Source organism: Carettochelys insculpta, chromosome 20, assembly GCF_033958435.1.
Source record: "Carettochelys insculpta isolate YL-2023 chromosome 20, ASM3395843v1, whole genome shotgun sequence".
Classification (NCBI taxonomy): Eukaryota; Metazoa; Chordata; order Testudines; family Carettochelyidae; genus Carettochelys; species Carettochelys insculpta.
In genome coordinates this window covers 24,365,445-24,388,813 of record NC_134156.1, presented here as the reverse complement: position 1 = coordinate 24,388,813, position 23,369 = coordinate 24,365,445, and the positions used below count along the sequence as shown (strand labels likewise).

The window sequence follows — 23,369 nt, the reverse complement described above, 5'->3', positions numbered from 1 at the left end:
CTTTCCCCCGCAGTCATAGAAACTGCTAGGTGGGCAGAAATACAGCAGAGGTTGCTTGAGAGAGGATTTGGCTATCGCTCACAGGATTTCATTAGCTTTGTCCCATCACCAGTTACTGGGCAGCAGCCAGGCTGGGATGACTAATGCATGTGTTCAGCTAAAGCCAGGGTACACCAAAGAGCTGGCCCCCTGGAACCTTCACTTCCTGTGTGACTACAGGCTTTCAAGTGGCAGCTTTGAAACCCTAGGCCCTGAAATGGCTGCAAAGGGGAGAAATAGGCCAAGGCTACGCAGCATGTCTGAACTAAGTGGCTGGCATTGTATGCTCCTCAGGTTAGTCTCAAGGCTGCAGGAGTCTCTGATGTAAAGATATTATTTAAGTTGAGTATTAAATACATGACTACAGTGGACTCGGTGGGCATGAGTAGCTCGAAGCTGCAACTTGAGAGCAGGGAAGGAGTCACTAGCCCCCAGAAAGCACCTGAAGAGCAGTTATCTTATCACTGTTTAGGGCAGGGTAGACAAAATCAGCCCCAGGGGCTGGATCTGGCTGCCAAGCATTTCACGTGGGCTCGTCTGACTGATGAGCAGGGTGTTCACGCTTATAGCCAGCAGCATGTGTTCTGCCCGCAGCCAAGCTGTTCCTAGGGTTCTCCTGCCAGCTGTGCAGAGGGGGAATGGGTGGAGAGGAGAGCATAGTGTGGAATTTGGGGTGCGGGGGCAGCAGGCGCATACCCTGTCTTTGCAGAGCAGCGATCAGGAGAGAGACACTGGAGCCGCTCCAGTCTGAAGCATGGATGGGAAGTGACTTGCTCAGGAGTGCAGAGCAGGGAAGTGGGGAGACAATACAACAGGACAGATTTCCCTTGCAGAAACAGAGTGGCTTTTTTCAAACTTGCCCAGCAGCAGCCAGTCTGTGCAACGCACGTGCAGTCACTCTCACACCTACCCAGTCGGTGCAACGCACGTGCAGTCACTCTCACACCTACCCAGTCGGTGCAACATACGTGCAGTCACTGTCAGACTCTGCAGCACACAATCAGTCAAAGTCTGTGTCACACAGTGTTCCTCTTTCAACACTCGCACGCTCTGTCTCTCTGTAGCCCCCACACCCAACCCTTCTGCTCGAGGCCCCACCCCTTCCAAGGGGCCCAGAACCAGCCTGCGACCGGTACCACAATTTGTGGGGAGACCTCTCTGAAAATTATTGCCCACCTCTGGCTGAGGGCGTGAACCTGCTAGAAGCTGCACCCCACGTCGCCTTCAGTGCAATCACCGTGAAGCTGAACAAAGGCATTTCATTTCATGCCATCTCCCGTTTGGGGCACAGCAGGACACCGTCCCTGTTCAGCGAGGAACAGCCCAGCTGTTTTCTCCAGCCATTAGCTGCAGCAGGGGTGGGAGACTGCAGAACAAGTAGCGTTCTCTGAAGGCCAAGTGCATATCACAGGCAGGGTTTCAGTTGCCCCATCCCATCCTGGACAGCAGGAACCATCGCCCCAGGGCTGAGAGCTGGGTAGTGGTGCTTTTCACAAGAAGAAGAGGTCAGATCAAAATGCTTTAACTTATTTTATTGATTTGCCTGGCTTGGCCACTCCTCAGCCTTTCCCCTGAGCACTGCAGATACGAGCTGCTCTGAGCATGGAGAGGTAATGAAGTTCCCTGCTTTTGTCCAGCTGGGAATAGATCATCGACAACAGAACTCCATCAACGCTGGCCCATTCCAGGTGCTGAGGAAGGTGCAAGTGATCTTTGGTCCCTTTGCAAGTAGCAGCATGTGGTCACCACTCCAGGTGTAAGAGAAAGTACTCCCAGGCTCCAAACACTAAACTGACAGAAGCCAGGGAGATCCCTGTACACAAGAGAGGCGAGCAGGGGTGAGTGTGGGGTGGGTTTAGTTGCCCTTTAGAAGTCTCATCACTTTGCAGGCCTAGTTTTCACAGCAGGGGGCAGACTTGAGATTCGGCAGCTGGCAGAGAAGACCAAAAGCGGGTGCCCAGCATCTCAAATTCCCAAACACAAGCCCACAGAAGCAGTTCTAGGTCCTCTTGCCCCACAGCAAAACTGACAAGATTCCCAGAGATGGGTTAGCTCTGCTTAGAGATGGGGTAATGGAGAGACCAAGAGAGCCCAGCTAGGACAAGCCTCTGCAGCAGCCGCTCTGGGGTGCATGCGAGCGCCCCTCCTGAAGAGGTACAGCTGCCATGAGCGCCGCATCTTTCAGAAGGAGATTTAAGAGTGTTAAATAATAGGCTGACTTTAAAGACAAGTCTCAGAGTTCCTTAGGCTGAAGGCAGTCACCCCTCTCCCTCCTCCCCAGTGGTCCTCTCCTGCTACCCAACCCCCATCACAATACTTAACGTTCTTCCCACTTCCAGGAGGTTGATCTGATGTGAAACGCCATTGTGGCTGAGTTGCCAAAGGACTCCTGTTTAAAAGCCCAGCGCAAAGGCTGCAGTGCTGAGGGCCCCAGGCTCCTGGCAGGGTGAATTTCAATCTCTAGTGAAAGCTTAGGGACTTTTCCCCTTGCATTTGCCACTCACGGGACTGCCTTCACTCCACTTCACAATTTACTCCTGATCCCCAGCTCTGGGACTCTTGAAACAAACCAATTCTTTTGAGAAGCATTATCTTCCCCTGCTCATGAACATGTTACCCAAGTGTCCCCCTGCCTAGCTTAGCCTCAGTGGATTTAACCTCACGCTGAAGAATTGCTCTGGGGGATAATAACCATACCAAATGTTACGAAGGGTGGGGAGGCGTCATCCTGTGCCAACCCTCCACAACACTGTCCCCTAAAATCACCGCTTCCTTTCTGGATATCTGCTGCGTCTTGTAGCGAGTCTCAAGCTGCTTTGGAGGGGGAGATGGGAGCTGCAGTTCCCAGCACAAGCCCCTTAATGCACTTGGGGCAGGAGCGCTCGGGGTGAAGAGCACAATCTGAAATGTCAATGTCCAAGGAAGAGCAGAAGGTAAAGCGCCTCGTTATTGCTCGTATGTGGCCAGTGAATGATCCCTGGGAAGAAGCGGCAGCACAACTGTAGCTGTGGTGCCCATTTAAGGCAGCATCTTACATTAACTAGACTGATATTCCCAGCACACACAAGAGACACACGACTTTCCACTGAGGAACTGTACCCCCGCAACTGGTTAGCTCATTTCTCGTGGACGTATTCCCAGCGCAGGTCCCAACGTCCCAGGAGAAGTGGTGGAGTTGCAGCAAGTTCCCCTTCTAAAGGCCTGGAGAGCTTGCTGGAGGACCATTTGCCAGGAGATGGTACGAGCCGCCTGGGTACTGCCACGCCCCGATACTGGACAGGGCAGAGTGGACAAGGCAATTGCAACAGGAATGAAACAGCACGCAGCCTCTGCAAATGCGGGGGGCATGGGAAGCCACAGGGCTGCCGAGCTTCCGCATCAGCGACACTGACGCTCCAGTCACCCCAGTGACAAACCCTGGCAAGACGTTAACAGACAAGACGAGAAGTAAGTGGACGGGCCAGGGTGGCCCCAGTTCCATGGAGAGAGTACTCTGAGGTCAGGATCAGCCCAAGTTCTGTTGGGAACCAGCTGACGTTAAGTGCTACTGGCCTGGGCCGTCAGCAGCTGACCACTTGCTAACCTGAACATTCAATACCGTGGACGTTAAGTTTGGCAAGAAACGGAAATAGCCTCAGTCCCCAGCAGAGCAAGGCCTGGTCTAATCACACATCCTCCTCTGCCATTTGTTTGATCTGCCGACTGTGAACCACCTGCTGAGCGCCTCCGACCGCCTGGTTTAATCGCGTTTCCAGGGCACTGCGGAGGTCGTTCACTTTCACATCCGGAAGGGGGTTAAGACCAATAAGGACACCTCCCTTCAGCTCGGACTCCTCCTCCAGGTGAGGCGGCAGGTCCCGTCTCCTCCTGCGGAGGTCTAGGTCAGCCTGCAGCTTCAGATCCCGGTTGGGTTTGACCTTCTCCTGGTCTGGTTTCTGATCCCCAGGGGGAGCTGCTCCCTTCTCACGCTTTAAGGAAAACTCATTCTCAAAGGCCGCCTTCTTGTCAGGGTCTTTGAGAAGTTTTTCATCCAGGATCTTTTGCTTGTTCAGGTGGCTTCCCTGAGGGCTCTTCTCCACATCCACTGCCTTCTGCTGGAGCACGTCTTTCTCAGCTTCCATCTTGCTGGCCTGCGCGACCTGCTGCTGTTTGCTGCCAGCTGCATCAGCCCTGTCCTCATTTCCAGTTCTCAGCGGTTCGTGCTGCACGAGGCTCTCCCTCGCCTGCTGTTTATCTGAAGAGTCCAGTGGAAGTTCTGGGTCGTTGGTCTCTTTATTCACTGGTTTGGCTTTAGTGTCTGCACCAAAGACTTGTTCTGGAGCATCTGCTGCTGGCCCCTGAGCTTTAACAGCCCTTGCCCGCTCATCTGCCACCACCTCTCCTGCTTCCCTGGCTTCATGGCTTCCTCCCACATCCTTGGCCAGGGGTATCTTCTGTGGATGGTTTCCTGCTGCTTCCACTGCATGTCCCACGGCATCAGCAGGTTGTGAATCATCGCTGTGAAGCAGGTCCCCCAAGTTCTCTCGAGCGTTTTTAACAACTTTGTTCGCCTCGTGCTTTGGGACCTTCCCACCGTCAGGAGGAGCCTCAGGAATTCCAGGTCCATCTACGCCAACGCGAACTGGAGCCATGTTTCTTGCTCTGTGCCCAGCCTCTTCTGGACGATCTACATTCCCCAGATGCTGCTCTGCTAAGACAACAGGCTGATTACCCAGGGCTGGCTCAGGAGGGTTCAGTATCTCCTTGGCAGCATCTGCTTTAACATCTTGGTCCTTTGCCAGAGGCACAGCAGGCTCTTGTGGAACTTCCGCTGCAGAAAACGGGAAGAAAGGTCTTTTTAGTTCAGGACCAGCAGTGATGCTCCCATCTCCACCGTGCTCCTACCCGTTACGCAGCCCTGCAAACCCGCCAGCCCCAGGTGCTCTCCAGCCACATCCTTACCCGGATTGGGTTTCTCATCGCCTCCCTCCTCCTGCCTCTGCTGGTGGATTTCCTTATGCTGCTCCTCAATCACAGCGAGCAGTTTCGCCTGCTGGTCTAGTAGCTGCTTGTGCTGCACCTGCTGTTCTTTAATCACCTGCAGCAGGACGTCGTGATCAAGCCCCTTTGCCTTCCCAGCTTCTAATGGTAAACAAGTGGGGGTGGGGAGGAGACAATGAAGCCGGTTGGGGGCAGAAGAACAGCGCCTTACACTGCGGGTGGTATTGGGAGGAGAGGGCTAGGTGGGCACATGCTTCTCCCCACCGTAACGGGGGGCACAGTTCGTTTCAATAGATCTCCTTCGCCTTGGGCCTCAGGAGACCCTCTCCAGCACTGTAACACTTTCCGGCTCGACTGCGATACCCTTCCTCACCTCGAGCAGTGCCCTGCTCCTCACACAGCCCTACTGCCTTCAGGAGGAACAAGGGCACTGCACTAGGGCCTGCTATCAGCAGCACAGAGATCCTGTACCGGGCACGGGAGCTGAGCGATCACAGCGGCCAGGTGCAAACAGGCGTGCGTGGAGGCAGAGGGTGACTACTCCGGTCTGATTCCCCCTGCACACGTGCGCACACCCCCCCGTCTAAGGGAGCACCAGGGGGCTGCAGCTAACTTGCACAGCCAGAGCAAAGAGCGGCAGGAGCTGGAGGCTGCGTCTCACACAAAAGCGCAGGAGACAAGCAAGACAAACTAGTGCACTCGCATTCATCCTGGAAGGGGGAAGGTCTCTGAAGCAAGGTGGTCAACAGCTGCACGGATTCAAAGCAGGGAGACATCTGCTTTTCAAAGCCCCAAGGGATGGAGCGGGCGGTTCTGACTGCTGCCAGGGTCTGCAATTACCTCTGCTGGAGCTTGACACAGAACTTCTAGCTCCGGCCCATGGAGATCCTTCATTTCAGTGAGTCTAACCCTTTTCCTCGGAGCTACAGTGGAGCAAAGGCCAATAACTCGGCTACTTTCTACAGCACAGGAACCAATGCCAAGGAGTCTGGCAGAGCCCTGCTGAGAGCGAGGGAGTCTACCCGAGTATTTGCACCCAGCCACGCAGTATCTGCACTGCCTGCAACGAATGGCAACTGATTCTGGCCTCTCCAATGGCCAAGGCTATCTGGCGGTAGGGCCGGGGAAACCCCGCCTCCTTTCCCCGGAAGTGACCCCCCCGCCCCAGTGCTTTCAGCTGACCAGTGAGGGATGCCTAGCAGCAGGCGCAGGGTCGGGAAGACAACGCCACTGCCTCATACTCGGGGGGTGCAGCTGAACAGCAGCAATCTAACCCACGGCTGCCCTGGATGACACATGGGCCAGGCTCATGGGGCTAGAAGGCTGCAGGAGGCACTTTGCAGCCTTTCGTCGAGGGAATCAGTCGCTGGCCTGGAGTAAATGTCATCCAAGGGGAGCTGAAGTGAACTGGTGCTCACAAGCATGCTGGGAGGACACGGCCAAACCGTGTCATAAGACTTTGCGTGTTACCAAACCACGACTGAAACCTGGTCGCTGGGCTGCACAGACCCTCATGCCCGGGGGGCACAGACTGTTTCTGCTGGAATTTATGAGCTAGTGCAGTGCTCAGAAGTCAGGGCCTAGAAACACGGCCGTGATGTGAGCCAAGCACTGAGCAAGCCACATGCAGGATGCAAACCACAGACCCCCTGTCTGTATGGAGAAGTGCCTGGCCCTCTTCTTAGGAAAGGCACCCGTTGCACATACCGTGTGATGCAAAACACGGCTCGTGGCATTGCTCCAAACTCTGGGAGTTTCCCTAATATTGTGCCCAAAGGAACTCATGGCAAAGATTAACAGCCTGTAAAATGCCACTTAAATTAAAAAGGGAAGTTGTCCTGCTAATAACCCGCCAGGCGAATAAAGGGGAATATTTTCAGTGCGCAGTGGAACCCTATAAAACAAGCAGCGACTCTGGAATTTCCCCTTCTATTCCCGTGTACAAAAGCTCCATTATGGGCAGGGGAGTGAAATCCCTGGCACAGTACAGCTTCCCCCTCGCCCCTTTCTGTTGCCTTTAGCGCTGTGCTCAGCAGGCGGTGCAAACAGAAAGCGCCTGACTCTCGCTTTCGGGGGACTGCACTCCAGCAGCTGAGCAAGGTCCGTTTGAGCAGCCAGGCAGAAGGAGGAGGCCCAAAGCCCCATTGCACTGGTTCTCATGGAGATTTTTAAAAGCCTGCGTAACCCCTCCCAAAGCCACCAGGGCCACCCCCGCCCAACCCCTCTGGAGAGAACCATGTTCAGCCATGAGCCAGGTTATACACACCTCTGATATAAACACCAGAAGCCATTTAATAGTGCAATGCCGCAGGCCTCGGGCACCACAAAAGGCTGCAATTCAGCAGCTGGGAAGGGGAGCCCAGCGAGAACAGACTGTCAGTAGGGAGCCATCACGCCGGAGAGCTGTGGGCCCCAGCTGGACACCAACATTTCCTCCTGCTTCTCTCAGTGGGGGGGGGGGGGGTTCGGCCCTGCACAGCAGAACGCCACAAGCCCCACACACGCTCTTACACCCCACTGCAGCCCCCAGGCCTGTGTCACATGGCACTGACTCCTTCCCCGGGGAGAGCAGCTCATGCAGCGCATTCACAAGAGCAAAGGCCATGCGCGCTGCACTGAGATCCTGGGATTTCAAACCCTCTTTGCAATCCCAGACGGGGTCCATACCTGCTACTAGCTTTTTAATCTCAGCTGTTTCAGTCCCATTGAGAAGTGTAAGGAAGAGAAACAGATTAGGGAAACGGTGATTTTTCTTTCAAAGCCAACGAACAAAGCAAAAGCATCAAAGAAACTTTCAGGAGCACAACCCAGGGAAGGCACCTTCAGGACACGGCCAGAGGAGGACCAGACAAGGGCTTCGTTCTACCAGGCCCTGCAGGAACAGCCGCCTGCACTCACATCCCACGCACGTTGCAAAGCTGCAGCCTCTTGGGGTGTGGCACATTCGACGTCACATGGTGCAGAGCTTACTCAGGGTAGGACATGGGATGTGTCACTGAGGATCCCTGGATGTCACCCGGCCTCACCCGGGAATTCGTTGCACCAGCAGTCAACCTGCTCTTGGGCTGTGGGGGAGCCTGGTCTGCTCGGGTACAAAGCTGTGAGCACGGGTCACACATGAGCTACCAGGGTTCTGCCAGTGGGGCTCTCATGCCGCTCTCCGGCCCCAGTGGCGAGAACGTGAGAACTGAGCATGAGCAGCCGCGACCTGGGACTGAGACTTGGATTTTGTCCCTCCACCCCAGACAGGCAGAAGCTACAAATGTTGCGGGGTCGGTCTAGATGGCAGCTGGCTGCCAGACACACGGTAGCCCACTAAGACCACTGTGGCTCCAGCAGCCTGGGTGGTGGCTCTGACTGGCCCCCCGGAGTCCTCACCCCCCTGAAGCCCCTGCTACTTGTAGGATGCCAGGAACGGGAGCACGTCTTTGCTGGGAACGTGTGGCCACGGAAAGACATGCCCTCTAGGAGTGTGAAAGGGTTAATCAGCATGCTGGTAAGCATGAGGTTTACTAGCTAACCGGCCCTTGCCAGCGACCCCCAACACGGCCAGCTGCACCGAGCTCGAGCAGCCCTGGCTGCAGAAGGGCCAGTGGGCCGGAGTGCCTGGCTATGGCAGGATCCTCGGTCGCAGCGGCACCACTGGTGGGACCTGGGGGCCACGTGGGAGGCCAGGCAGCAGGCGCTAGGTTAGAACCGCTAAGCGCTACCCTTTAACCAGCTAATGGCTGCAACACCCCTAATGCTGTGACTGCCCAACCAGACCCTCTGTGCCGGCCAAGAGGCAGCAGGCTCCGAACCCCGGCAAAGAGCAAAGGCAGCGCTGGGCAAGTCGGACGGGCGTGCAGACGGGCCAGTTCCCCCTCTGGAGCAGTTTAACGCTGCCGGCCTCCCTGTGTCAGGAGCCGCCACACAGCCACGAGGGCGGGAACCGGCAGAGCCGGCCAAGGACGTGGCCTTTCCCACTGCTGAAGGCGCTGGGCGGTTCTAGTCTGACTTTGCTCGTTTCCCCAGGGACTCGGCTCTGGGCCCTACGATTGTGTGTGGGCGCCGGGAGGAGCCAGGACCGAAGGGAGAGGCCCATCTACAGTCCAGCATGGATCCCAGCCCCAGCAGGGCCGGCACAAACCACACCAGCCTCCCCTGCAGCCTTTAGCCCCTCAAGCCGCCCTAAGCATTCGCACCTTCTTGGCCACGTTTTCCCCAGCCGTGCGATTTCTGACGGGTCACAGGGCTGGGCTGGGTTACAACCCTGGAGTGCAGAACCGGGCCCAGCTCCACTAGGCAGGAGTTGCCGCTGCGTGGGATGAGTGTGGGACAGGCTTCTTCTGCAGCGACACACCCTGGGCCTCCCCTCGGCACCCAGCCGGGCAGAAGGTCCACGCACGTAATGGCAGGTAGCGAAAAGCCGGTCGGAACCACTGACCTAAGGTTACACGATCCCAACCACCCCGACCAGCCAGCGTGGGCTGCACATCCCTCCCCTGCCTGGCGACACAGTGGGCTGAACCCCACTTCCTGCACCCGGCCGGGGGCAGACTCACCCTCCAGCTTGCTGTCGGCGTTCCCCTGCCGCTTGTCCTCAGCATTTCGGATCCCTCGCTGCTCCAGCTGCTGTGCTGGTGCAGGGTCCAGCCTGTTGGGCGGGAGCGGCTCCTGCTTCTCACCTGCGGACAGACCCACCAGCTGACGTCTTTGCTTGGGAAGGAAGACGCGGCAGATGATCTCTAAAAACTGCTCCACACTGTCCCGCCTCCCCCCCACCCCCAGCCAACGCAGTTTATATCCAACCTGACAACTGCAAGGGAAGTAATAAAAAAAATATTTAACAACCTCATAGGCTCCTGGCAGCGAGCCAATGCTAACTACCTGCGCCAATTAAAATGCGAGACGCGTCCGCGCTAGCTTTCAGATGGGCACTTAGCAATGTGTTACCTGTCAAGGGCTCCCAACTCCACATCCCCAGCGAGCTGTGAGCCACACAACCACAGCACGGCACCTGACATTTAGCAGACTCGCAAACAATTGTTTGACAGACATTATAGGAGCTGTCAAAGACGCCAGATTCCTCCTTTCCCCCGCCAGCTGCCGAAGGGGCTGCGCACATTCACATGCTAATCTGGTGGCAGTCAAAGGAACCCCGGAAGGTGGGCCGGAGGAACCAGCGGCTGCCCTGCCCTGCCCTCGCCTCAGGGGAGAACGGCAGGACACGAGGACACTTTGCTCAGAGAAGTAGAGATGACTTACCCGGGTCCATTTCCTTCTCTGGGGACTTCCCAGCCACAGCGAGGTTCCCAGGCTGTTCCCTCCCAGCCTGGGCCTGGGCTCCCTTCTCACCCTCAGCTAGGACAGCCAGCGACCTCGTCTCGACCAGCTGCTTGGCGGGCTCCAGATCTTTGTACAGTGGTCGGCCATCTCGCTGCCCCTCCGGGGCATTCTGCTGCTTGTCGAGGGGACTGTCCAGTTTTCCCTGGGGCGGGCTCTGGGCCCTGGCTTCCTTTCCTGCCTCCATGTTGGGCTCCTCTCTCTTGGGATCCAGTGGAGCTGCCTTCTCCGCTGCCGGCCTGGGCAGATTAGCGTCTGCCGCCTCACGCAGAGCTTTGTTCTCCTCGGACTCCTCCCGGTCCTGCCCCTCGTCTACAACCACAGCATCATGGGGGACAGGCGGCTCGTGGCGGTGGGCTTCTCCCACGGGTAAAGCGATCCCTGGGGAGAAGCGGGGGGGACGGGACTATCAGTGGTGGCAGAATTAGGGGGAACCACCCCCCCGCAGAGCCAGGTCATATCTGTGTGTAACTCCTGCCCCGACACATCACCCCTCCCAGCGAGCTGCCCTTGCTCCCTAGCCATGTGCCAGCAGGTGCAGCGAGCTAGGGAAGCAGCTGGGCTGAGCCGAGGCGGGAGGGACCAGCCAGGACAGGGGCGGAACTGTGACAGTTTTCTGCTGTAAGCCCGCTAGCCACCCCTTCCGAGCACGCCACGCCGCACCTCCAAGCTCCAGAGCGCTCGCCCCTCCCCAGCCCCACCTCCAATACCCCGGTCAGGCCGATCGAGCTGCACTTCCTCGTCCTGCTTCTCCTTCACTTCGTCCCTCTTGGGCACATCCATGGGCACCTTGATCTGCGGCTGCTCCATCTCTTCCTTCGCCTTCGGCAGCTTCGGTTCATTGCGGCCGTCCTCTGCCTCTTCGGCGACTGGCTCCGGGCCTGTAAGTGCGGCACAGTTAGCTGAATGAGGTGACACATGGCTGCACAGTCAGTCTATAAAAGGAACAGCTGCAATCCTGGCTGTCCAGCCGAGTGGCACGGGTCTTCCCAGTGCCTCGGTCCGTTGTCAGCGCTTCAGTTCCTTCCCCAGCCATCACCCGTCCCAACACACCCTGAGAACAAAGGCAATTTAACCCTATCAAGCGGCTGGAGGAAAGCAGCCGGCTACCCAGGATTGCCACCGGGGGGCAGCATTGGTCCGGCGTGCTTTGCCTGGCTTGGTGAGCTACTTTTCACCTCTCGGAGAGCAAGGGTTCCCAGCCCAGCAGCAGCCAGTGGTGGCCTCACTGGGGCCCGGCGCCCCCTCCTTTCCAGCGGCCAGGCTACACTCAAGACAAGAAAGAGGCACATCAAAGAGTTTCCTAACATTACTTCTTTGCAAGACCAATGGCTGCAACGGGCCCAGGGATGTTATGGGACCGAAGTCGGGGGGCGGAGGCTGCGTGACACAGATCAGGCACCGAATTTTAACCATGAGGGTGATTAGAACCTTGGAACAAACTTCCAGGGGAGGTGACGCCCTCCCATCTCTTGCTGCACTTCTCCAAGCGCTGCTGTAACCAAAACGCGAGTGGGACCTGCCACAAGATTACTGGGAGGGACTCTCTGGCTTGCGTTGCACAAGAAGTCAGCCCAGATGTTCGCCTGGTCCCCTCTGGCTGCAATCTATGGAATGGGAATAAGGGGCCGCCCATAAGCGGTTCTCAGCAGAGCCCACCCAATGGAAACGTCGGGGAACTTCATCTGCAGAGGAGGGACTCGCATGGTTTCCAGCTGCTGGGGGATGAAATCACACGGAGCTTTTCCTGCCCAATGAACGCTGAAATATCTATTCCCCTCTGTCACAAGAGCACACTTCTCCAGCCTCCCGCCAAGCCCCTCTGGGGAATTCATTCTGCGAACGTCTTCCAGTGCTCTCCCGCCCCTCCCTGTCACGGGGGCTGCACGTTACCAGATGAATTCATGGGAAAGGGATCCTGCCACCACGGCAGGTCTTACACAAGATGGGAAAGAGACAGAACAGCCCCAGAGCCAAGCCTGGGTCAGAAGCCCGGCTGGAGATGTAGAACCTTTGCCCTGAAGCACCGCACCAGGTTGTGAAACTCCTTCAAGTCTTTGTGGTTTCCACGGTTGCTCTGGCTAAGTAAATCTTGCAGGAGCAGAAGGGGAGCGAGGCAACGGCGACACCACAGGTCACACCGCCTGCACGTGCAGCCTTGCTAATGCACGGAGCCCTAGTGCCCCTTCGTCGGGAAGATGCAGGGCCCGTGCCTGCTGGGTGAACCGATGGAAAGCAGCCAGCTGGCAGGAGAGGTTCTTGCCGTGTGGCTGTGCCACGAGGGTATGGGGAAGGTGTCCCTGCCACGCCGAGTCCCCCGCAGATTGTCACTTTCTCTTTCCTAGCACGTGGCTCTGTCACTCTCCGCAGACCACCAACCAGCCGCCTGTCACATGCGACAAGCCCCAGCTTGGGGCCCTCTCTACAACCCTCTCCTTAGAGGGAGAGAAACCCACTTTGCCTTCCAGGCAGAATCAGGGGAAGGGGGACCCTGAGCATTTCTCAGCAAACCCTGGGAGGATGGCAGGGTCCCTGCCAAGGCGTGGTGACTGCTCTGCCCTCCACAGCAAGCGTGCTCCCAGCCAAATTCTAGCCTCACAAGCAAGGCTCTTGCGAACCTTTGCCGTCCACGGGCGGAATAAATTTTGTTCTGTGCACCAAGGCCTGCGCGGCTGTGCACCACCAACATGCTGTTGGCTGTGGGCACTCTGCTAATCAGCAGGGCAGCACCTGGCTGTCTCTGGGGCAGCCGTCCACATGCTCAGCTCGCAGGGAGCACACCTCACAATCCACAAGTTACTGGGTCAGCCCCCGCAAAGCTCAACCCAATTGTTACGGGGCCCCCTGACAACCAGGCACCACCATCCTTGTGGGGTCTGTAGAGATGTGCACTGACAGCGTTCCAGGGGGCCAGGTTAGGGTTAACTCTATGGCGATCCCTATATTTCACAAGCAAAACAACCAGGTTTGTGGGAGCCAAACACATCAAGCCTCCTGTCTGAGGGGTAAGTAGGTAGTTAAATGAAAGCAGGGCTCCCACCTCTGCCTGTCACACCACCTTAACCAAGCGACCTGGTCATCTGAACCTGTGGCTGTCCAGCAGGTGAAACCCCTGCAGGCTCCCCTATATGAGGCAAGCACCAGCGAAGGCCCCAGGGCTGTAGCAGGGATGGGTCGTAAATCATGAGATGGCTAGCAGGGTTACGCACGTTTCAAAAGCCACACAGCCCAGCACAAAAAGCTAAATCCTCCACTCCGTAATAAGACCAAGTTGCCTCTAAGCTGTCATTTTCTCAGCAGGAAAGAAAATTAAGTTCATCATCTGGGCGTGAATTAATGGCTTTGCATGCTGCATGGAAACCTATAAGGAGCTATATGTGGTTTGCAAAGAACAATTTTGCTCAGGATGTGTAATAACCACTAACTGTACCGTCGCCTTTTGGGTCCCTTTGGATAACGTTACAGTAATGCTGGGCCTCTGAATGTTTTATGAGTGGCGCTGGACTTTACAAGCAAAGGCTGAGAGGCTATAAAAGCTTCTTCGCTTACAACAACAACGCCTCAGTGTCAGACGGCAAGAGGGCTTCCTCTGCTGCTCACTGGTTCTTCCAGAACACAATGCCCTCCGGCAGCTGTCTCCGTTGGAGATATATGTGGGGTGCGGGGGAGGGTTGGACACCCCAGACTTCCTGAATCAGATTTGTTTTTTCTCTGAAGTGGTTTGCCAACAATGTCTCTAGGCTGCAATAAAATTGCACGATTAGCAACCTAAAAGCTTCCATCCCTCCCTGCTTCTGGTGGGCAGTCCAGCAACTGCACCAGAAATACAATGCAAATTACTCCTTGCAGGGTTTTCCTATCACTCTTGTCCACCACGTTAACGACTGCAGCTGAAGCCTGTATCTGTACCTCCGGCTTCTTTGGAAGGAGGAGACAGCTTGGCCTCTTCCTCCTCTGTGGAGGGGACTGGAGGGAAGGCGGACAGATGTGAGCTAGGAGAGCAGCAGAAAGATTGTGTCAAATTGAGCAAGAAAATACATTTTTGGGCCATGGTATCATTCCCAGCACAGGGCTATTTTAAGTCCTTGACAGGGTCATCAGAAACTGTCTCCTGCGTTCTCACCACTAGAGGGCATGGACAACTGCGAAGGCCTCGATTTTAAGTGCTTGCTTCCACTGTCCCCATTTTAAAATGGATCAAAGTTAGTCAGACTCAGACAGGGTGAAGATCTGCCCTGGTGCTGGGATCGGAGCCTTTGGGAAGCTCATCCCTCCCAACCCCTGAATGGCTACGCTGAGATCAGAGGAGTTTCAAAGCTATTTTTAAAAAAGCTATCGCCCCGTCCCTCTCTGCCCCTGAAAAGCAGTTTGGTCTTGGAGGGTAAGGCGGAAGTAGCTGAATATTTAGCAGTCTTGCTAAAATTCAGATTGATTAAATTATGAAGGAGATACACATCCCCTAGGACTGGAAGGGACCTTGGGAGGTCATCTAGCCGTCCATTCCCTTGCCCTCTTGGCAGGACCAAGCACCATCCCTGACATCTATTTGCCCCAACCCCCAAAAGGCCTTCTCAAGGACTGAACTTACAACCCTGGGTTTAGTAGGCCAATGCTCAAACCACTGAGCTATCCCACCCCCATTAATGGGGACGGGGGCAGGGTTTACAGTAAAGTAGGCTTCATCTTGACCCCACGACAAAATGACTTGGCAGGCCTGGGGACCCCATCAGCCACATCCCAGGCAGAAGAAAGTTTTTTGGGCCACGATTCTCTGAGCCGTGTGGAGCACCAACACCCCGTCAACAAAGGCAAACCAAAAATGTCCACCTTCAGCTCCCATGGAGAAGGGATCTGTCCATCGACAAGCCTGCAAGGAACCGTCCTGGGCATTCCAACCTCGCTCCCAACAGTGCAGTTCGGAGGTGGTCTTACCTTCACGGGGAGCTACGGAGGGAGGGGCTCCAACCAAGGCTGTAGCAATGGTACAGAAAACTGCGGGAAGGGCCTGGGGCCTTGGCTTTCAGAGGTGCCAGGTGCTCAAAAGCACCTACTGAAGTCAAAAGAAGTTACATCTCCTGAAAGAGTCCAACCTGCCAGCCGGCCCTGGGCTGGGCTGGTGAACTTGTCCTCCAATCAACAAGACCAAGGAGGCCAAGTAATTAGGCCTTAAGCAGGGGGGGGGAAGGGAACACTGCTCCTCCCCGGGGCACTGCAATGGTGACAGATTTCACAAGGTTATCAAATGGCAGCAGTGAAATTAGCTCACCGTTGTCTCCTGACACACCAGCCGTAAAAAAGAACCAAAATTACAGCAGGGTGATAGCTCCTTTTCTGTGTCACCAGCACTATTAAAAGCTCTCTCCCCAAAGCACCAGCCAAGCTGTTCCTGCAGCCATCAGGAGCGAAAGGCATACCCAGACATTGCACACAGAGTGGGGTCTGCTCCAAGCCACTGAGTAGCTCAGCTGATGGGGAAGAGAGCGGGGTCTGGCCAGGGTTCCCCTGGGGGTGGCAAGCTGCAGGTTCAAAGTGAGCTGCCGGAGTGGCAATGCGACCAGGACAATGGCTGTGGAGACAGTGAAGAGAGTCATTTCCTCCCTCCCACAATGCAAGAAATGAAGAGGGAGCAGGTCTGAAACAAACCAAAGTATTTCCTCCTGGGAGGCCGTCACCCTGGGGATCTCCTGGCCAGAGGATGCTGCAAAGGCCAAGACCATACCAGGGTTCAAGAGAGCTAGGTAAATCCATGGAAGACAAGTGTGTGAATGGCTCTTAGCCAGGCTGGGCAGGGAGGGTGTCCCGAGAACCGGGAATGCACTGGGAAGGGATCACTTGATGACCTCCCGAGGTCCCTTCTAGTTCTAGTGTTCCAGGATTCCCTGTTCTGTTCATTCCTCTGGGTCACCTGCCATTGGCTGCTGGCTGGCTGGAGCTTTGGTCTGACCCAGTGTGGCCACTCTCATGGACTCTACCATATGTTTGGCAGGGTTTGTCTGTCTGTCCATCTATTTGCTCAAGAACTCCTCCTACACGGTATGAGCCAGGACCACCAAATTCTGTAGACAGTTTCCGCTCAGCATAAGTTGAAGCCAGGTCGGAGTTTGGTCATGCCAGGACAATGGGACGTGCCTGGGATGGGACTGCCTCTCAGAAAACCCTACGGAAAAGAGACAATCACCAGGCTAGTGAGAGGCTGGCGGGGGGTGTGTACCCATCTTCCGCCGGGCCCACTGAGCTGCAGCAGCCACAGAGAAGAGCTTACTGGCCCCAAGCTGCTGTGATGAGAGGGGCTGGGGTAGTCCTCTCTGCCAGGGGCAACCTGCGTACTGCACAACCAGCCTGTGTAATCCACCGCCCCACCCCACAGCAATGATTTCAATGAAAAACAAAAAACATTGAATCAAGGAGCTGAGCAACAGTGGGGGGGATCTAGTGTGAAACAGGGAAAAGCCAGGGCTTGGCTGGCGAGGGAGGGGGTGGGATCAGTACCCACATGTACTGGTGGCAAATGAAAGAACCCAGCTCTATGCACAGGACAGCCTGTGCCATCCACGTCCTGTTAGACGTGAACCAGCAAAATCCAAGGAGGGGGAACAGCTTCTCCTGCTAGAACAAGGCGAAGGACAACTGGTTCCTGGCCCAGTGGGGCAAGGTCGCTGGCACAGACAGGCACATATCAGGCCTGTGTCACAAGATACTGCACAGTGCGGGGGGGGAGAAACCAAAGTGAAGCAGCAACTCTCAAGTAAGGAGCTGAAAAATATTACAAAATCTTAATCCGTCCCGGGAGACCCTCTAGGGTGCTTTCAAATACAGAGAAGAATTGCTTAATTAGCCTTTTTTTTTTTAAACAGATAATTGCTTTCATGAGCTTTCCAGACAGCTTAGCAACCTTTTAACATACATACCCACTGCATGTAATGGCAGAACACTTCTGAGAGGGGTTTTATACCTTCCCAAAGAGCCACTGACAGTAAACCTCTCGCTACACAGGCAGGGACCATAATGGGCACTTGGGTGTCATTAGTGAAAACACTATTCAGAGTTCACTGGTCAATACGTGTTCACATAAAAGGGCAATGTTCTAATATTCATAATCCCAGGGCCCACAGGGCAGGGCTTTAATGAAAGTCTGTACAGTTCTGGTCTCTGCAACATCAAAGAGGCCAATAAAACTCCTCTCACATGCTGACAGGCAAGAGTCAGATGGAGAACGCGGGTTAGCTCGGCTCCACCAGGCAACCCATCAATTAAAGGGGGTGGGTGGGAAGAAAGCCCCAAGAACATGCTAAAAACAAACTGCGTGCTGCCTGGAGAGAAGCCATGTGTTTCTGTTAAAGACTCGTGCAAGAAATAAGAACCAGATGTGGCCAACGGAGGGCACCCAGGTGATAGCAGGGCAGCCCCCAGCCCTGCGCAGGTTTCGAACGACAGGATGCAGCTGCTCTGGAGGCTTCAAGGCCACAGACTTGCCCCTTCCCAAAACACCCAGTGCAAGGCCAAAGGGAGGGGGCAGGAAGGTGGGGGGTGCATTAAAGTAGGGCGATCAATTGTTAGCCAACTCTGCGTCACCTGGAAACGGGAAGAGTCCAGGGATCCGCAAGCACAGCAGCAGCACATGCAGCTGGGGGCAGCAGCCTCCCCTCCCAGGGAACAGTGTGCTGTTTGCTGCCCACGGTCAATAGACTCCCTCAGCTGCTTACTTCCTCACTGCATGTCATCCCCCCAGCGCACTTCTGCCCCCCAACGGACCAGGATGGGAAGCCAATGCCAAAAAGCACCTATGCTGCTTCCCAGAGCTCAGCCTCTCCCGGTGGAGAAGGGCCTCTCCTCACTCCCCTGGGCTGCTATGAAACAGACAGGAAACCGGCAAGGTTCAGCTGTGGACGTGCCTGTCGGAGTTTAATGGCTAGTCCCCAGGGAAATTTAAAATCTAAAAGCATCTTCCTCCAGGGCAGGGTTATTTAATCCACCAAAGCAGCAAGCCATCCGGGCTAATGCTGGCTAGCTAGTGCTAACCAGCACGTGCAGGAGGGAGTCAAGCGTGCCTGAGGTTATGACTGAACCTGAACAGGAAGAAAAGCAAGATGCTTACTACACAGCTGGAACGGAGGGTGACCAGTGTCCCTGTAAGCTGAGCACTCGGGCGGCCGCCCAGGAGAGTCAGATGCTGCTCAGCGGATTGACAGAGCGCGCACAGCCCTCACAGAGGGCAGCACTGCTGGTGCACCTCCCCACAGGCCTCGGTGCACATAACAAAATTTATTCTGCTCATGGATGGAAAAGCTTAGACGCAACAGTGGGGACAATTATGACAAACTCAAACAGACCCAAGTCATTTACAAGACTGTTCATTTTACCTGCTACGAAACATGCAATGAGCAGCCCTTCTGAAACGACACCTGCTCTTTGGCCATTACTGTTCTGAAATTCACCAAGATACAAGAACTGCACCCTTCCGCCCAGCCCAGCCCAGCCCCACAGAGCACTTGGTAAGGGTCTGAGAGCATCTCCCAGTCAGAACTCCTGGCTATCTCTGTCTGGCAGAAGGTGCGCATTGTGGATGGGCCGCTTGCAATCTGGCCCACGTCAGGCATGGAGGAGAACAGGAGTGAATGTTATCACTGACAGCACCAGTGTCTTGGAGAGGCTCAAAGCAGTTCACCAGGAATGGGGCCAGCCACGAAGAGGGAGTATAATCTCCAGCAGAAAAGCCGGACTGTTTTTTCACTTCCATTCTTGGTATCCGTGGTATTTCAAAGCCCCAAAGAACCGAAAACCCCAAGCAAAATCAAATCGGACTAAAACAACCCAGAGCACAGCCACGGATGAGGAATGGGGAGGGTCACTCGACACCTGCTAGCGATGGCCTTGCAAAGCAGGCCTGCGGCTGGGGAAGGGAGAAGCAGGCCGTAATTCTATCACCAGCCACAGAAAACAAATAATAAATAACCTATAGCAGCAAACAAAGCTGAAGCATAATCACAGGGTTGGCCAGGGCTAAAACTGGCTCCAAATTTATATCTTCCCCACCAAAAAAAAAGTCGGCGCCCATAAATTTACATACCTTTGAGTGCAGTGAATGGCCCGTGATTGAAACCTTGTACAATACGCTGGCAGCTCTGGTGAAAGCAGCCCTGTTCTGGCTCCCTGTGCCCTTTGGACAGGTGGCCAGTACAGTCCTCTCTCTCCTCTCCTCCACACAGAGCGGCTTTTATTACCAGGCTTGTGTCGTTCCGGAGTCCTGTCACTAGAGGGAGGATCTGGAGCAACCGCCCTCGCAAGGGAACAAAAAACAAAAGCCAAAGCCTTGGCAGAGACCCAAGAGGCATTTTGGAAAGCGACAACTACACCCTTTCTTGGAAGCTTTCTCAGGGGGCCCTGCAGCTGAAGGTACTGGGAAGAGCTCCTGGCGACACAACAAAAGCGGCTTTAAAGGGCTCAGGACACCATGGAAGAGAGGTCAATGCGTGCAGAACACACGCAGAACGCCTACCTGGTATTTTGACAGAATCTGGGTCAATTACATTCTTGGCTTCCTTCAGCTGATCGGCCGACTCCACTGCTTCCGTGCTCACTGGCATGTCCTCTGTCACCGATAAGGTGGTGTAGGTACTTATAACAAGCACTCCCAGGCCAATCCCGAGGATGATCTGCACAACAAACGGATCAGAGCCAAAGCTACTACGCCCATCAAAGCAAACATCGCTGTTCGGAACAGCACCTTTCATGCAAACTGTGCCCGGCGGTGGAAGTAAGGGATGCACCCTGGGGCACAGGTCCAGCGAGAGCTGGCTGAGCGGCAGCAAAAGCCAGCAGACAGCTACTGAAAGAGCTGGCTGGGACCTGGGCTGCAATAGGATGGGACCTGTAAGAAATTTTTAGTTACTTTCACCTTTGACTTTACCTCCACAACAGTTCGGATCTCCATTCAGCTACAGCAATCAATAAGCAGCAGAAAGGGAGCAGGAGGAAGAGGAAGGCTGGCCCCAGCAGAGGTTTGAGAAGGAAGCAGCGATTGAAAAAGGCTTTTTCAGGTGTTGGAAGTGGTAGAGAAGGCGGCTCTGGCATGGGGGAGTTCAGGTGCAAGCTAGAAAGGGCGACAGCTAGGACAGAGGAGCTGAGGTAAACGAGAGACTGTCCAGGAGGCTTATCTGGCCTCTGAGTGGCCACTCGTTACCTTTAAGAAATGAGGAGCATCAGACCAAGTTTGGTTTGAGCTTTTACAAGCTACAGAAATCCTTCCAATCAGTTGTTCTCCTTTTCCTCCGAAAAAGGGGTCTTTTCAGCGAACCTCTCCCCGTGCTGCCCCCGGCAGAACAATGCCCCACAAAACCTGACCCATCTACCTCCAGCAATGCAGACGCAGAAACCGAGAGGGTGTGCAGAGTCGCAAGAGAGGACTATCGTGGGTTTCATCCCACTCAAAAGGGGAACTGTGCGGGTTAATCTTCTAAATGTAAAGCGGACAGCATGGAGAGGTGCCCGCACAAGGAAGGCGACACCACCAGCCACTGCAGAGCTCACATCTCAACGGGCCGATACTAAAGACAGGACCTCTCCGCACCTTCGGTTTGAGATTTGCAGAAACCTGGGTACTGGGGGGAGGGGCAGCAGCAAAGGAAGTAGCTGAGCACTGGAGCTGCCGGGCGACTGGCAGCTGCCCTGTAGGAAAAAGGGACCCGTTAAAACACTCCGGGGGGTGGACTGTTGGCTGACAACACAGAGTTAAGGAGATTTAATTAAACACCACTGTATTATTTTTACCCATTTAATCTCAGTAACTATCACTGAACCAGCTTCTTCTGGAACCTGGTCTGCATGCCAACGCTGCCACTGCATTCAGAGGGACCGGGTGTGGGGGGAGAGCCGGCAGAAGGCTGTGTTGGAGTCGCTGGCCAGGATGAGAGTAAAGACAACTGAATCCCACAGTAAAGACCTGTTTGTTTCCACACACGCCCATTCTCCCAGAGGGACATGGAAGCAACTGGAATAAGTATGGCCACAACAGAAAATGCTTCTGCGGCTCTCATGCAGACTGCACCGGGCACATTTTGCAAGCAGCTTTACAAGACGTTGTCTTGATTTGCAGAAGAAACTTGCTTCTTTCCTGCAAGATCTCCCCACCAACTGATGGCACGAAAGCACTAGCTTAACTGGCACTTATACAGAGATTAAGCGACTCATTCTTATCTACTATAAAATAGGACTGGAACAGACCTCAAGAGGTCACCCAGTTTAGCGCCCTGCACTCGTAGCAGGACCACGCACTACCTAGACCACCCCGACAGGTGTTTGTCTGACCTGTTCTTAAACATCTCCAATGATGGCGATTCCACCATCTCCCCAGGCAATTTAATCCAGTGCTTCACCTCCTTGATTGCTAGGAATTTTTTCCTAATATCCAACTTAAACTGACTTTGCTGCAATTTTAAGCCCCTGGCTTCTTGTCCTGTCCTCAGAGGTTAGGAACAAAATTCTTCCTTTTCCTACATCACCACCTTTTATACACTTGAAAGCTCCTATGGCCTCTCCGAGTCGTCTCTGCTACAGACTAAACAAACCTAATTTTCAACCTTTTCTCACAGGCCACGTTTTCTAGACCTTTAATCACTGCTGTTGCTGCTCTCTGGACCGACTCCAATCGGTTGACCTTTCCTGAAACGCAGCACCCAGAACTGTACACAAGACTCCAGTGGAGGCCGTATCAGGCCAGAGAGCAGAAAATGATTTCTTGAGTCTTGCTTACAACACTTCTGCTAACACATCCCACAACGAGGTTTGCTTTTTCTCCCCACAAGTGTCGCACGGCCGACTCACATGCAACTTGTGATCCCCTCTGGCCCCCAGAACCCTTTCTGCCGTGCTCCATCCTAGGCAGCCACTTCCCATTCTGCACGTGCGCAACTGACTGCTCCTTCCTAAGGGGAGAGCTTGGCACGGGTGATTACCGAATTTCATCCTACTTACCTCAGACCTTTCCTCCAGTTTGTCCAGATCACTTTGAACTACAATCTTATCCTCCAAAGCGCTTGCAGCCTCTCCCAGCTCGACACTGCCCACAAACTTTATGAGCCTATGCTCTATGTTGGCATCTAAACGGCTGCCGAAGATACTGAACCAAACGGGGTCCAGAAATGATCCCTGCAGACCCCCCTCGATACACTCCTCCAGCCGGACCGTTTGCCACGTGCAGAGCCGGCGGGCTGTGCCATTCTGCCCTTGGTTTTCCTCTTGCCATTTGTTTGCACCGGATGCTCCTGCGTCCATGCAACATGGTGACTTGCTCATTGGCCCCCAGCCTCCAGAAACCCCAGAGTGGAAAAGGAGCGTTTCTGGGACAGGGCACCTGCGGCCCCCGCGCAGGCCTGATGGCTCTGGGAACTGGCTCATGGAAACGGTTGGAAGCGTGAACACTGCTAAACCTACGGCAAATGGTGGTTTTGTTGGCGTAAAAAGAAAATTCAATTCTTACTGGGCCAGGGGGGCTGGAACACCTGAGATCGGTCTGAGCCCCGATTCAAGGCCTGCTCCCACAAACACAGCCGCTTGGACATCCTGAGCTACTCTGTCTCTCAAAATCACTAGAGGCAGCCTGGGTCACCCAGGAACCAACAGCTCTGCCTGCAGCCAGGAGCAGTGCAGGGAAAGGGATGAGCAAAGCTGTCCCATCATTGCCTTGCCAGCACCCTGCAACCCGGACCTCCCCAGGCAGCTCCACAGAGCCGTCAAACCGGCAACCTGGAGGCCACTCCTGGGACCCAGCTATGCAGTGGGTTTTGTGATGTGCACGGATGGGGTCAGGGACTCCAGGGACAGGCCAGGGTCAGACTGTGAACCCAGCCTTCAAAGGCTGGAGAGTTAAATGCACTAACCCCAGGAGACCTAGAGCAGGGCTGGAAACACTTTCTGATGGGGCACGCTGAAACAATCTGGCCGGCTGTCAAGGGCCACAGTCTTCCATGGTGTTAATGGAGATGGTCTGATATGGAGGTTGGGGGCAGAAGGGAGCTTGGGGTATGTGG

The 23,369-nt window shown here is 55.0% G+C and overlaps 1 protein-coding gene across 2 annotated transcripts in view; it reads right to left on the bottom strand.

The window, feature by feature from the left end:
* Nucleotides 1-1,561: 1,561 nt before the first annotated feature.
* The window catches only part of SLC38A10 (solute carrier family 38 member 10), a 48,462-nt gene continuing 26,654 nt past the window's right edge, over nt 1,562-23,369 (bottom strand). The window contains exons 11-16 of one of the 2 annotated variants that reach the window (XM_075014682.1): nt 19,841-19,997; nt 11,046-11,225; nt 10,267-10,725; nt 9,564-9,686; nt 4,981-5,160; nt 1,562-4,849 (exon numbers count right to left, since the gene is read on the bottom strand). In XM_075014682.1, coding sequence (XP_074870783.1) covers nt 3,705-4,849; nt 4,981-5,160; nt 9,564-9,686; nt 10,267-10,725; nt 11,046-11,225; nt 19,841-19,997 — 2,244 coding nt within the window. In that variant the 3' untranslated portion in view covers nt 1,562-3,704. The remainder of the gene's footprint in view (nt 4,850-4,980; nt 5,161-9,563; nt 9,687-10,266; nt 10,726-11,045; nt 11,226-19,840; nt 19,998-23,369) is intronic. The other variant, XM_075014683.1, reaches the window with a different exon arrangement.